This window comes from Ochotona curzoniae, unplaced genomic scaffold, assembly GCF_017591425.1.
Source record: "Ochotona curzoniae isolate NIBS_2020 unplaced genomic scaffold, NIBS_Ocur_1.0 contig_1274, whole genome shotgun sequence".
Taxonomy (NCBI): Eukaryota; Metazoa; Chordata; class Mammalia; order Lagomorpha; family Ochotonidae; genus Ochotona; species Ochotona curzoniae.
In genome coordinates this window covers 29,623,301-29,636,538 of record NW_024465023.1, presented here as the reverse complement: position 1 = coordinate 29,636,538, position 13,238 = coordinate 29,623,301, and the positions used below count along the sequence as shown (strand labels likewise).

The following is a 13,238-nucleotide window of genomic DNA, read 5'->3' as shown; positions in this document are numbered from 1 at the left end:
TGAGTACATGAAGTCAGTGGAAATTGGTATCTTGCTAAATTAAACGTGACTGGTATTCAGCCAGCAGGTTGCTTAGGGATGGTTCACTGTGTTAATATCCCATTATTCTCTGTCTGTGGCTTTACTCTTATGATTTGGTGAAGTGTCTATCCTATTCCCTGGCTAAATTGTACTTGGATTTTTTAGTTCAGATCTCTCTTTGCAACAGTCTGCTCCTGTAATTACATCTAACCTCTGCAACCCTACTCCGTTGGTACCCTGCTCTATTACTACCTCTCCGCTGTATTTTTTTTTAAAGATTTATTTATTTTTATCGGAAAGTCAGATATACAGAGAGGAGAAGAGACAGAGAGGAAGATCTTCCATCCAATGATTCACTCCCTAAGTGACTGCAATGGCTGGTGCTGTGCCGATGCAAAGCCAGGAGCCAGGAACCTCCTCCAGGTCTCCCACATGGGTGTAGGGTCCCAAGGCTTTGGGCTGTCCTCAACTGCTTTCCCAGACCACAAAGAGGGAGCTGGATGGGAAGTGGAGCTGCCGAGATTAGAACCGGCATCCGTATGGGATCCCGGCACATTCAGGGAGAGGACTTTTAGCTGCTAGGCCATGCCACCGGGCCCCCCTCTGCTGTATTTTTATATTTGAAATAATGTAATTACATTCAGCATGAGACATTATATTGTCTGTGTCCTTCAGTAGATTGAATTATTCAAAGGCACATGTGTTAACCATAGTAATGCTAATATGCACTCCACAAATAATCTATTGTGTTCTTGAATAAATGAGTACCTACTTCTGTTAAGGAGCGTGAGCCTAGGATCCTAGACCTCTTGGGAGTGGAAAATTCTGTTGAAAAGCTGTATTGCTTAGAATTATTACATAACTGTGTGAGGCAGTTGTCACGTGTGTGGGTTTGCAAGATAAAATGAAAGCTCAGAAGTGATGATTGGTGTGAAGAGAGATAAGTAGAAGAAGAGACCATTTGGAAGGATATTTCATTTTGGCCTTGAAAGGCAAATGTGATTTAGAAAAGAGCTATTTCATTCATGAGGAAAAACATAGAGTAAAAGCTTGCTGTCAAATTGTTCCTGGGATTCTGGGAATTTTACGCTTAGAGCAAGAAGCTTCATAGTGTAGTCTTTCTCAAATTAAGAATGTTGCAACAGTTTTCCTTTTTAAACTTAAAATATGAATATTTTCTATTAAAGACATGACTTAATACCATTTTGCATCTTAATGATTCCTTTATCCATAAGATGAAGATACTCATGAAAACAGAGGGACTTGTCTTGGATTTAAGTAAAATCGTATTCTTGTCCTTGTTCTAGATTAACAACAAAGCTGCAACTGGGGAGGAGGTTCCCCGGACCATCATTGTAACCACCCGTTCTCAGTATGGCTTGCCGGAAGACGCCATTGTGTACTGTAACTTCAATCAGTTGTATAAAATTGATCCGTCTACTTTGCAAATGTGGGCGAATGTGAGTACATGCGGGCCATTTTGCTCAAGTTGATTCCCTGTCTTCATTTAGGAGCTATTGTACACTTTTCAGTCTTCTTTTTTTAAAGATTTATTTATTTTTATTGCAAAGTCAGATATACAGAGAGGAGAGACAGAGAAGAAGATCTTCCGTTCGATGATTTACTCCCTAAGTGAGCGCAACGGCTGGTGCTGTACCAATCCGAAGCCAGGATCCAGGAACTTCTTCCACGTCTCCCACACGGGTGCAGGGTCCCAAGGCTTTGAGCCGTCCTGGACTGCTTTCCCAGGCCACAAGCAGGGAGCTGGATGGGAAGTAGAGCTGGCAGGACCAGAACCAGCACCCAGATGGGATCCTGGGATGTTCAAGGCGAGGACTTTTAGCCACTAGGCCATGCCACTGGGCCCACTTTTCAGTCATTTTTGATTCCTCTTCCAGCTTCTAATATCACATTATCTTATATTTTACACTTATATATTCAAAATGGTGTTATGTCTAAATCAGAGATCAGGAAGTTTTTTCTTAAAGAGCCTAAAGTAAGTATTTTCAGTCATGTGATTTGTACTCTGGTATAGCTACTCAACATGAGTATAAACAGATCAGTAGGGCTGTATTCCAAAGAGGTTATTTACAAAAACTGGCAACATGCCAGATGTGGCTCAGAGGCTATAATTTGTCATCTTCTGGACTAAAGTGATAACAAAAAAGCTGTCATGTGTATCCGTATTCCCCCTCTCTCCCTACCTTATCTGTGTTTAACATTTTTGTAAGATTATAGAGTTGTAGCCAGGAATTTACTTACACAATTTTTCTTGGTCAGTTTGTCAGACCTGTTTGTATAACAAACAGGATATTAGCTATCTGTAGTTGGCTAATCCCTAGGATTCAAATGAGACAGTTTGGCTTCTGGTATTCTAGAGATAATTCCTTAATTTATTTTTTTTTACGTCCACCCAATACCAGTCCCCCTCCCCCGCCCCGCCCCCATTTCATTTTTTAAAGGAAAGGGAAGGGTGGAGTAAAAGAGGGAGCAGGTAGGCCTGGTGCGGTAGCTTAGTGGCTAAAGTCCTTGCCTTGCATGCACCAGGATCCCATATGGGACGATAGCAGGTAATGGATCAACTCCTCGAGTCCCTGCTGTTCATTCACATGGGAGACCAGGACTGAGTTTTGGTCTCTGGCTTTAGCCTGGCTCAGCCTTGGCTATTGAGCACTTGGCAGTGTGCCATCACATAACTAACTTTGTTGTTTAATTGTGGTATAGTTAAAATTTGAAGTGGAAATTTGTTTAACAAAACCCATTGTTTGCTACCAGTTCCTGCATGGTATAGCTACCTTAGATTTTGCTGATTAGTAACTTCATTTACATCTAACATCAGTCTTCTGTCTTTTTTCAAATTCTCTCTGGGGCCAGCTCAGCAGAAGAGGAATAAAAATTTAATTGATGTAAGGAAGATTTTAGTTCACAGTAGACTTTCTGGAGGAAAAGAATAGAGTACGGTAGACTTATTAGAAATCTATTGGAGGGCCCTGGCGGTGGGGCCTAGTGGCTAAAGTCCTCACCTTGAACGCGCTGGGATCCCATATGGGCGCCGGTTCTAATCCCGGCAGCTCCACTTCCCATCCAGTTCCCTGCTTGTGGCCTGGGAAAGCAGGCGAGGATGGCCCAAAGCCTTGGGATCCTGCACCTGTGTGGGATTCCTGGAAGAAGTTCCTGGATCCTGGTTTCGGATCGGTACAGCACCAGCCATTGTGCTCATTTGGGGAGTGAATCATCGGACGAAAGATCTTCCTCTCTCTCTCCTCCTCTCTGTATATCTGACTTTCCAATAAATAAATAAATCTTAAAAAAAAAAAAAAAGAAATCTATGGGAGTCTCTGTTGAAGGGCACATCTGTTGTTGGTAATTATTCTTATTTTCCCTGTTCTAGATTCTGAAGCGGGTTCCCAATAGTGTGCTTTGGCTGTTACGTTTCCCAGCAGTGGGAGAACCTAATATTCAGCAATATGCACAGAACATGGGCCTTCCTCAGAACCGGATCATTTTTTCACCTGTGGCTCCTAAAGAAGAACATGTCAGAAGAGGCCAGCTGGCTGATGTCTGCCTGGATACTCCACTCTGTAATGGGCACACCACAGGGATGGATGTCCTCTGGGCAGGAACACCCATGGTGACTATGCCAGGTAAGCTGCTGATCACTGGGCAAAATCATTGTTTTCTGTGTTTTATTTATTTATTTATTTTAGATAGTTTTTTTTTTTTTTAATTTGGGATTTCTCCCCAAACTTCCACCCTACCGAAGGTTTTCCCCACATTGATGTAAGAGTATAGTCCTTCCATCATTCTTTTAAGTGTACCCCGATATTGCTGGTACAGATAGTGTCAGACAGTCTGGGATCTCCTTGTCTACATATTTCCAACAGTTTCATTGGGAGTTCATCTTTTGTTTGGAAGCAGGGATGCATGTTGCATTATACTCCCACATCTGGATGTGGTAGATCCCAGTACTCCATCACTATACATTTCCATAAATGAGAAGCCATGAAACAAGGTCAACAACTGGTATGAATTCGAACAGCCAGAACAACAAATTACAGCAGTATGAGGAAATTTAAAACAAAAACAAAAACAAAAAAACCACTGAGTGTTTTTTTGGAAAAATCTCCTGGGATAATTCTTCCTGGGTGGAATTGGGTATATTGGAACAATATTTAAACCAAGATAACAGAAAATAAGATTAATTCAAGTCTGAATACTTGGTGCCATTTTGCTTGTCTGTGTTGTATGGATGCTTAATGTAAATGACATTGATAAATGTGTGCTATTTTTTATATTCTCAGATGTACAGTTCTCTTTTCTATTACAGGAGAGACTCTTGCTTCTCGAGTTGCGGCTTCCCAGCTCACTTGCTTAGGTTGTCTCGAGCTTATTGCTAAAAATAGACAAGAATATGAAGACATAGCTGTGAAACTGGGAACTGATCTAGAATAGTAAGTAAACTTTTTCATGAACAAATTATATGGCGAATAATAGGGAATATTGTTACAAAATGAAACCATAAAATAAGGCTAATATAAAGCTGATTGATTCCTGGGTAGGAGAACTTTATAAATTTAGAAAAGTCACCACTTGGTTTTACCATCTAAAGAGTGACAACTGAATAAAAGAGTCCAAGAAAAATTAAAAAAAAAAAGGGGGGGGGGAGACAGTGTTTGTTTCATGTATCAGAATATTAGCAGCGTGGCTACATAACCAGGAAATGAAGAGACAGGTCAATGAAGTAGAACACACAATTAATAGGAAATAATTTCAAGCTTTCTATGTAGACATGCCAGTTAAAACAATACTGAGGTATATCCATTACTGGCATATAAAACAATTCTTATGTAAATAGTTTGCTTATCTGAAAGGCAGAGTTACAGAAGACAGTCAAAAGTCTTCCATCTGCTGATTCAATCACCAGATGTCCACAGTAGTTGGTCCTGGGCTAGACTGAAGCCAGGAATTGGGGGTTTCATCTTGGTCTCCCATGTCGGTGTCAGGACTCAGGGACTTGGCCCTCCTTTGATGCTTTCCCAACAGCTTTAGTAGGGAGCTGCCTTGGAAGTGGAGCAGCCATGAACTGGCACCCTTATGAGATGCTGGTTTTGCAGGTAGTTGCTTCATGCACACGTCAGCCTAAATATTACTTCAGTATTATGATTGATTTTTGAAATGATTTTTGTGAGAAGTTGAGTACTCAGTTAAAGAAACAAATTCGGATTGCCTGAGTTTGAATCCAGGCTCTCCATTTAGAAAACTTTGTGGTTTTGAGCAGATTGATTTCTAACAGCCTTGATTTTTCTACCTGCAAGATGGAGTTTAGTGATGCTGTTTACTGAGATGTTATGAAGGTTAGAAAAGGCATTTCCTAATCTATCATTTAGAACGTTATGTAGGTGACCAGTGTCATGGCTCAGCGGTTAAACTGGCATCCCATTAGGAGTGCTGGTTCAAGTCCCAAGTTCTAATTTTTTTTTATTTATGTATTTTTTTTTTTTTGGAAAGAGATTGCATAGAGGAGGAAAGATAAGATTGAAATCTTCCATCCACTGGTTCACTCCCCAAATGGCTACAGTTGCCAGAGCTGAGCCAATTTGAAGCCAGGAGCACTACTCCCCGCTCCCGCCCCCCATCCCACACAGGTGCAGGGACCCAAGGCTTTGGGGCCATTCTCTGCTGCTTTTCCAGGTCACAAATAGGAAGCTGAATGGGAGGAGGAGGAGCTGGGACATGAACCAGTGCCAATTTGGGGTGCTGGCACTTGGAGCTTGAGGAATAGCCAATTGAGCCATTGCACTGGCCCCTGACTACTCTGCTTTCAGTCCAGTTCCCTGCCAATATACCTAAGAAGGCAGGAAAAAATGATCCCAATACTTGGAGCTCTGCACCTGTTTGGGAAACATGAATGGAGTTCCAGATCCTTGAGGCCATTTGGGGAGTGAACTAGCAGATGGATGAGGATTCTCAGGTCTTTGGAACTTTCTTTTGTTTGTACACTGTTTTTCCCAACAATTTGTTGTGAATGCTTTAAATGTTACAGTAAACACTTGTTCATCTACTGCTTTAATTTTTTCTACTGCTTTTATTTTATGATTAACTTCCTTATACTTACTTTAGTATAGATTTTGAGGTAAATGGAAGGCATCGGTATGCTTCTCCTTAAATACTCCGAAATGAGTTTCATGAATTAGACATCAGTATTTCCTTTTCTTTTGAGGCAAAATTTCTGTACAGTGGAACAAATCTGAAGCAGCCGTTCAGTTGTCTTTTTTCTTTCTTTTTTTTTTTTTAAGATTTATTTTTATTATGTTTTTGTTATTGGAAAGGCGGATATACAGAGAGGAGAGACAGAGAGGAAGATCTTCCGTCCAATGATTCACTCCCCAAGTGAGCACAACGGCCGATGCTATGCCGATCTGAAGCCAGAGCCAGGAACTTCTTCTGGGTCTCCCACGCGGGTGCAGGGTCCCAAAGCTTTGGGCCGTCCTCGACTGCTTTCCCGGGCCACAGGCAGGGAGCCGGAAGGGAAGCGGGGCTGCCGGGATAGAACCGGCGCCCATATGGGATCCTGGGCGTGCAAGGCGAGGACTTAACCACTTGCGCCACAGCACCGGGCCCCCATTCAGTTTTCTAACTCACATCTGCGTTTACCTTGCTGGTTCCTGGCGAGGAGATGTGACTGGAAATAAATGGGGCACAGTACTCTCTTGGGGCAACTGACAGTTTATTTCCAGGGTTCCATTCTATATACATTCAGCAAAGGAGCACTTCATAGTTCAGCTCGGACATCGGTTCCAGTGATCAGGTTTGATGTACAACTCATGTCAGGGAATTCTAGGAGAGCTAATAAGGCACCTGGATCAAAGCATCATTGGTGCGAGATATTGATAGGAGCATTGCTTTGGTCTAGGATAATTGACTAAGTGGAAATGTTCACCATGTATCAGAGAAGCACAAAAGCACATGTAAGGACTATTTGGAGGAAAGACTGCACTCGGGGTGAGAAGCTCTCCTCTTTCCTGGAGCCTCTTCTCGGCAGGATCCCACGGGCCTCTGCTGTCCCAGCTACCCTGCTGGATCTTTTTCGACAAGACCTAAGCACAAGATACCAAACATTGGGGTGGACACTGTGGCGTAGCATGTCTAGCTGCTCTCTGATGTGCCAGTATCCTCTGTGGTTACCTGTTTGAGTCCTGGCTGCTTCACTTAAGATCCAACTTCCTGTTATTGCACCTGGGAAAGCATTGGAGGTTGGCTCGAGCTTTTGGTCTACTGCATCCCCATGGGAGATCTGAACCAAGGAGTTCTCTGTCTCTCCTCTCTGTAACTCTTTTATTTAATACAGCTTATTATTACTTGTTTATTTTTATTGGAAAGGCAGATTTATAGAGAGAAGGAGAAGTAGAAACTTCTTCCATCCACTGGCTCACTCCCCAAGTAGCTGCAATGGCGAGAGCAGAACTGATGCACAAGAAGAGGCCAGGACCTTTTTCTGGATCTCACGTGGGTACAGGAGCCTAAGGACCTGGAACAGCTGAGACATTTACCAGCACCCATATGAGATGCCAAAACTAATAGGTGGAGGATTAACCTGTTGAACCACCATGCTGGCTTTATTGCAAAGTCAGATATACAGAGAGGAGGAGAGATAGAGGAAGATCTTCCATTGATTCACTCCCCAAGTGACTGCAACAGCTGGTGCTGTGCTGATCCAAAGCCAGGAGCCAGGAGCCTCCTCCAGGTCTCCCACGTGGGTTCAGGGTCCCAAGGTTTTGGGCCGTCCTCGCCTGCTTTCCCAGGCCACAAGCAGGGAGCTGGATGGGAAATAGAATTCCCGGGATTAGAACCAGTGCCCATATGGGATCCCAGCACATTCTAGGCAAGGATTTTAGCCGCTAGGCCACGCACCAGGCCCTCCTCATGCCTTTTAAATCAGTCCCCCCTCAGCATCCATTAGAGACAGCCCCTGTTCTGGAATTTTTTTTTCCACCAAAAATTAGTTTTGTTTCTTTGTAGAAATGGAGCCATGCAGTATGCACTTTGGTTCTTTTTGTTACTGAGCAGCATTTAATTATGGGCGTTACATAATCTGAAACCATTGCATTTACACAGAGCACTTAAAAATAATTACTTAATTTGAGAGAATAACGGGGAGAAAGAATGCAGCTTCTCTCATCTGGTTTACTCCTCCGATCCCTGCGATGGCTAGGGAGGAATCAAAGATGGGAGTTGGAAACTCAGTTCAGTTCTTCCTCAAGGGTGATAACAGCTCAATTACTTGAGCCTTCATCCCTCCATGGTCAGGAAGAGTCAAAGCTAGAAACTGATTCTTCACGTTCTGGTAGGCTGTGCCTGTCCCAACACACAAGTTAATGGGGAAAACATAAAAACATGATGTGGACTTCTTTCACCTTGGGAGGTGGTAATAGCAGTACAACTCAGTTGAGGCCGTACAGATATGCACAGCTATTTGTTTTTTCTGTTTGCCACAACAAATACTTTTTATTGCTTTTAAAATGCACTGCATTATTTTGGCTTTTTGTTGAAGTAATTCCTCATCTAAGAATACTTGTGTGAAAAATAACAGCGTAACCCCTAATTCTTGAAGAATGGATTGCTTTCCTTATTTTTTTTTTTAAACTATATATATGTTTGAAAGGCAGAGCAACAGAAGGGATGGAGAGAACGGGATGAACTGATCTTCCATCTGCTGGCTCATCCCCCAAATAGTTAGAATAGCTTGGAGTAGGCCACGCCAGTGCCAGCAGTCCAGGACTCTATCCAGGTATCCCACCCGGAGAGCAGTATCTTCTGTCTCCAGCTGTGTTAGTAGAAAGTGGAGCAGCTAGGACTTGCAATGGCACTTTCTTTTTAAATGCTTAATTTAAAAATTCTTTGTGAAGCAGGAATATAATTCTAGGGGAAAGTGGATACCTCGGGTTTTTTGTTTGTTTGTTTTTTGTTTTTTGTTTGCTTTGTTTTTGCTTTTCCTGTTTTACAGTTTTACAAGTTACAAGTTTAGGGCTTCCTCCCTTCCCTTCATCCCCATCCATTGTCCCCTGTGTTTTACAGTAATATAGTCCTTCACCTGTAGTGTTGACTCCAGCATTCTGCTCTTTATTGAATGGCACTTCGATGTGGGATGCTGGCATCACAAATATAAGTTTAATCTGATGTACAACAATGTTGACCCCCCTTTTCCCTGTATTGGAACAGTACCATAGTCCCAGTGATATTAGAAGCATATCTGAAGAAGTATTTTAATTCAGGTACAAGAGAAAATTATGGCAGTAGGTATGCCTTTTTTTCTTTAGCATTTTCCCATTTCATTAAGATCTTCATAAACTGAATACTTAGATTTATGCTTTGTTACCTATTTTGAATATAATCAATGCCTTAATTTTAACTGATTAGGTCAGAGTGTGATAAACACTCTTTTTTTAATGATGTATTTTTATTGGAAAGATTTACAGAGAGAAGGAGACACAGAAAGAGCCTGCTTTCTCTTATTCACTCCCCAAGTGGCTGCAATCGCCGTAGCTGAGCTGATCTGAAGCCAGGAGCCAGGAGCCTCCTCTGGGTCTCCCATGCAACTGCAGGGTCCCAAGGCTTTGGGCCATCCTTTACTGCTTTCCACAGGCAGGAAGCTAGACAGGTAGTGGAGCTGCTGGGATATGAACTAGTGCCCACCCATATGGGACCATGGCGCATGCAAGGCAAGGACTTTAGCCACTAGGCTACTGTGCCGGGTCACAATTCTTATACATACTTTTTCATTACCGCAAAGATACACAGTTTATATAGTTCTTTTCTAAACTTATTTGAAAGGCAGAGGGGAACAGAAGACAGAGATAATTTATCTACTGATTTACTCACCAAATGGCTGCATTATTTGAGCCTGGTTTGGGCCAAAGCCAGGAGTCCAGAACTCCATTGGGTTTTCCCATATGGGTGCACTTGGACCATCTTTCATCACTTTTCTCAGATGTGTTAGCAGGAAACAGGATTGGAAGCAGAGCAGGCAGAAATCTTAATTGATGCTCTAATAATATGGGATACTGACTTCATGAGCCATGTTTACCCTACTGCGCCACAACATCAGACCTCAGCGGTTTATATGTCTTAACAGGTTAAGAGCTAAGAGTAGTCATGTGTCATCATCAGTTCTTGCTTATATTTATGTCCCTTGCTTATTTCTTGCATTGGAAAGAACTAAATGTTTTCTGAAGACCTGGGGATTAACTTGGTTATGCACTGGGCTAGCTGTGACGCCTTTTCAGCATTGAGGTTACAGGGGCTAATTAGAAAATGTGAACGTTGGCCATATATTTTGCTGTAAAGGTGAGTAGACATTTTTTTTTTTTAGGTGTAGTTCTGTTTCTGCTGTGATCTGTAAACTTGGTTCTCTCTTGTTTTAATTACGCAGCCTGAAGAAAATTCGTGGCAAAGTCTGGAAGCAGAGAATATCTAGCCCTCTGTTCAACACCAAACAATACACAATGGAACTAGAGCGGCTCTATCTACAGATGTGGGAGCATTATGCAGCTGGCAACAAGCCTGATCACATGATTAAGCCTGTTGAAGTCACTGAGTCAGCCTAAATAAAGACTGCACAGGAGAATTGTCCTATACCTGAGCCTCAACCTTCTGGGGGAAAGGGAATGAGCTAACACACTTTTTACTTACCTGTACAGTACCATGTTGCAGATGGGTAATCTGTAATGGTAATAGATAGCACAGCCAGACTTGCTTCCTGCATGATAGGGAGAGACACAAGCGATGGGAAACTGCTGTTCCACAAGGAGTCTTCATTAGAGTTTCACAGCAACCAGGTGGTGCATAAGTCTGGAAGGTCTGATCTCCCTTGGTCTTCCATGGGATGGTTAGTGTGGAGTGGAGATATAGATTGTCCAGCCGTTTTGTGATTCCATGGATTGAATGAGTCTTCTGAATTAATTTTTTTCTTTATATTTTGGATATTTGAGCTTTTAAAATGTTTGGTTTTCAGGTATTTTTATTCATGTGAAGTGTGGATGATTCTCTTTGAGATAAGGTTTTAAGCTAAAATGTGGTTCCCTGTTTTAGTTTCTGAACTCTGACAGATGAACAGGGACTTTGCTGGTGTAGTCTTTTTATAGGTTTTATAAACCACTTGAGCCTATATCAGTCATTTTAGTGTCTGACCTGATGTTTGGAGCTATCAGTGCTTTGTTGATTTAGATGATGACTCTTGATTCCCCCCCCCCCCCCCCCGTCCAAGCTCCTTCCCTTCCCCTCACCCCCTCCCACCTTAAACATTTTTTTTTTTCTTAGAACTCAGCGAATGAAACCAGGTCTGATTCAAAACATCCAAGAGTTTTCCTAATCACATCATCTGGTGCCAAATGAAAATTCTTAGGAGTGATTATTAGGAAGGATTACAGTTGTGGTACTGTTAATTGATAGTAATGTAGATTTTTTTTTTTCTGATCTTGACTTATTTCGCCAGTGTTTTACCTTTTACTGCCCCTTCTATGCTGCTTCCAAAAGTGATAGTGTGATAAGATTTTTACCTTCTTTTCTAAAGTTTGTTTTTTTTTTAAAGTGAGTCCTGTTCTTCCTATTTCTTTCAGCAGAAATGAAATCCCAGGTAAGTATAAGTATTCAAATATTTGATCAATGCGTTACAGTTCTTCAATACATAGTATAACTTTAATTGAAAATCTTGTTAGTGGTAAAAATCTCTGAAGGACCATCTGTGTATATGAATAATTATTTTTCAGGCCTTCTAGGGTGTTTATACAATAATGTCTTCTGAACTTGGTCTTGAAGTTTATATGAATTCAGACTCAGTAATTAGTGAACTGCACTGCTACTTGGTTTGGAATACACGTTAGACTTTAGCCCTCCTGGAGCTTGAGTTTCTTGGTATTAAAACCCATAGGAATAAAATTACTGGTTTTCAACCAAGGGTTGAGGGCTTGAGGCTTAAAGAAGCCAACATACGAATCTGTGTTTCGTCTTGCTCTACTGCAATTATGCTATCCAAATCCCAGATCATTTTTTTGTCTGCTAGTAGTGTTCTAGATCATGTCTTTCCAAAGTGCTGAGGCAGTGCACCTCTTCTGTAGTTGCAGCTGTTACCTGAATGTATTCTAGCTGACAAATTACTGAATAAGAACTTGAACTTCTGAAAGATGATTACTGCTAGCCAAATTCTGAGGAAGAAGCCTCAAATGTAATTCCAAAGCTGGATTACATGTCAATGAACTGTGTACCCATTAATGTTATGAATCAAGAAACATCAGTTAAGGGATTTCTTAATTTATTTTTTACCTGATTGAAAGTTGAAAGTTGCCAGTATGGTTGCAAATAAACTGATGTTTGTAGTTCACCGAATTACTTAATGTGGAATAGGATAATATACTGACAATGCCCTCCAGGCTGTGGCTTCACAGTCATTTTACATAGCACATCATTCCTCCTATAGGGGTGAACTTTTTCCTGGCACGAAAAGTAGCCGCTCTGGTTGAAGCTTTGCTTATTGTAACAGGCTTTTATTTCCAGGTAACATGTCTGTGGAAGACTTAATTCTGAATAGAGATATAGATATTACTGGAAACTAATTGTTTTTTTTCTATTATATTCTGCTTTATCAAAAAAGTAAAACATTTAAATTGTGCGACAGAAATTCAGATGTTGTCTTGCGATCTTTAAATAATAAATGGATGATTTCCCCTTACTATGGCTGTTATCTTTTGTTTCTTGTTAAAATATTGAGTGCTAGACAGAATATCAGGATTATCTAATGATAAAGCTTGCTTTTGTATGTGCTCTAAATTATATAGAACGAACAGATTTCTCTAATGTATTTGTGAAATTAAGATTTTGCTCAGTTATACTTAGTGGAGGGGTATAACTACTATGTAATCCTATCAAGACAGACAGAAAGCCTGTGACCCCTACACCCCCAGTAAACCCATTTGCTCTGGAGTTAAATACGTGCCTTTTTTTTTTTTTTTTTAAAGTTTAGTTTACTTGAAAGCCATAGAGACAAATCTTTCATCTGCTTATCTATTCCACAAATACTTGCAACAATTAGGGTGTCGGGCCAAAGTGAGGAGGCTAGAACTCAATCCGGATCACTCATGTGGGTGGCAGGGGACCCAAGTACTCGGGCTATCATCTCCTATCTCCCTGGGTGGCACGCATTAGTAGGATGCTGGATTGGAAGT

At 41.4% G+C, this 13,238-nt stretch overlaps 1 protein-coding gene across 3 annotated transcripts in view; it reads left to right on the top strand.

The window, feature by feature from the left end:
* OGT (O-linked N-acetylglucosamine (GlcNAc) transferase) overlaps positions 1-12,745 on the top strand; it is a 47,080-nt gene extending 34,335 nt beyond the window's left edge. For all 3 annotated transcript variants that reach the window (XM_041000449.1, XM_041000468.1, XM_041000458.1), the window contains exons 19-22: positions 1,329-1,481; positions 3,413-3,665; positions 4,349-4,472; positions 10,451-12,745. In XM_041000449.1, the coding sequence (XP_040856383.1) occupies positions 1,329-1,481; positions 3,413-3,665; positions 4,349-4,472; positions 10,451-10,625 (705 nt within the window). In that variant the 3' untranslated portion in view covers positions 10,626-12,745. The remainder of the gene's footprint in view (positions 1-1,328; positions 1,482-3,412; positions 3,666-4,348; positions 4,473-10,450) is intronic.
* Positions 12,746-13,238: the final 493 nt, after the last annotated feature.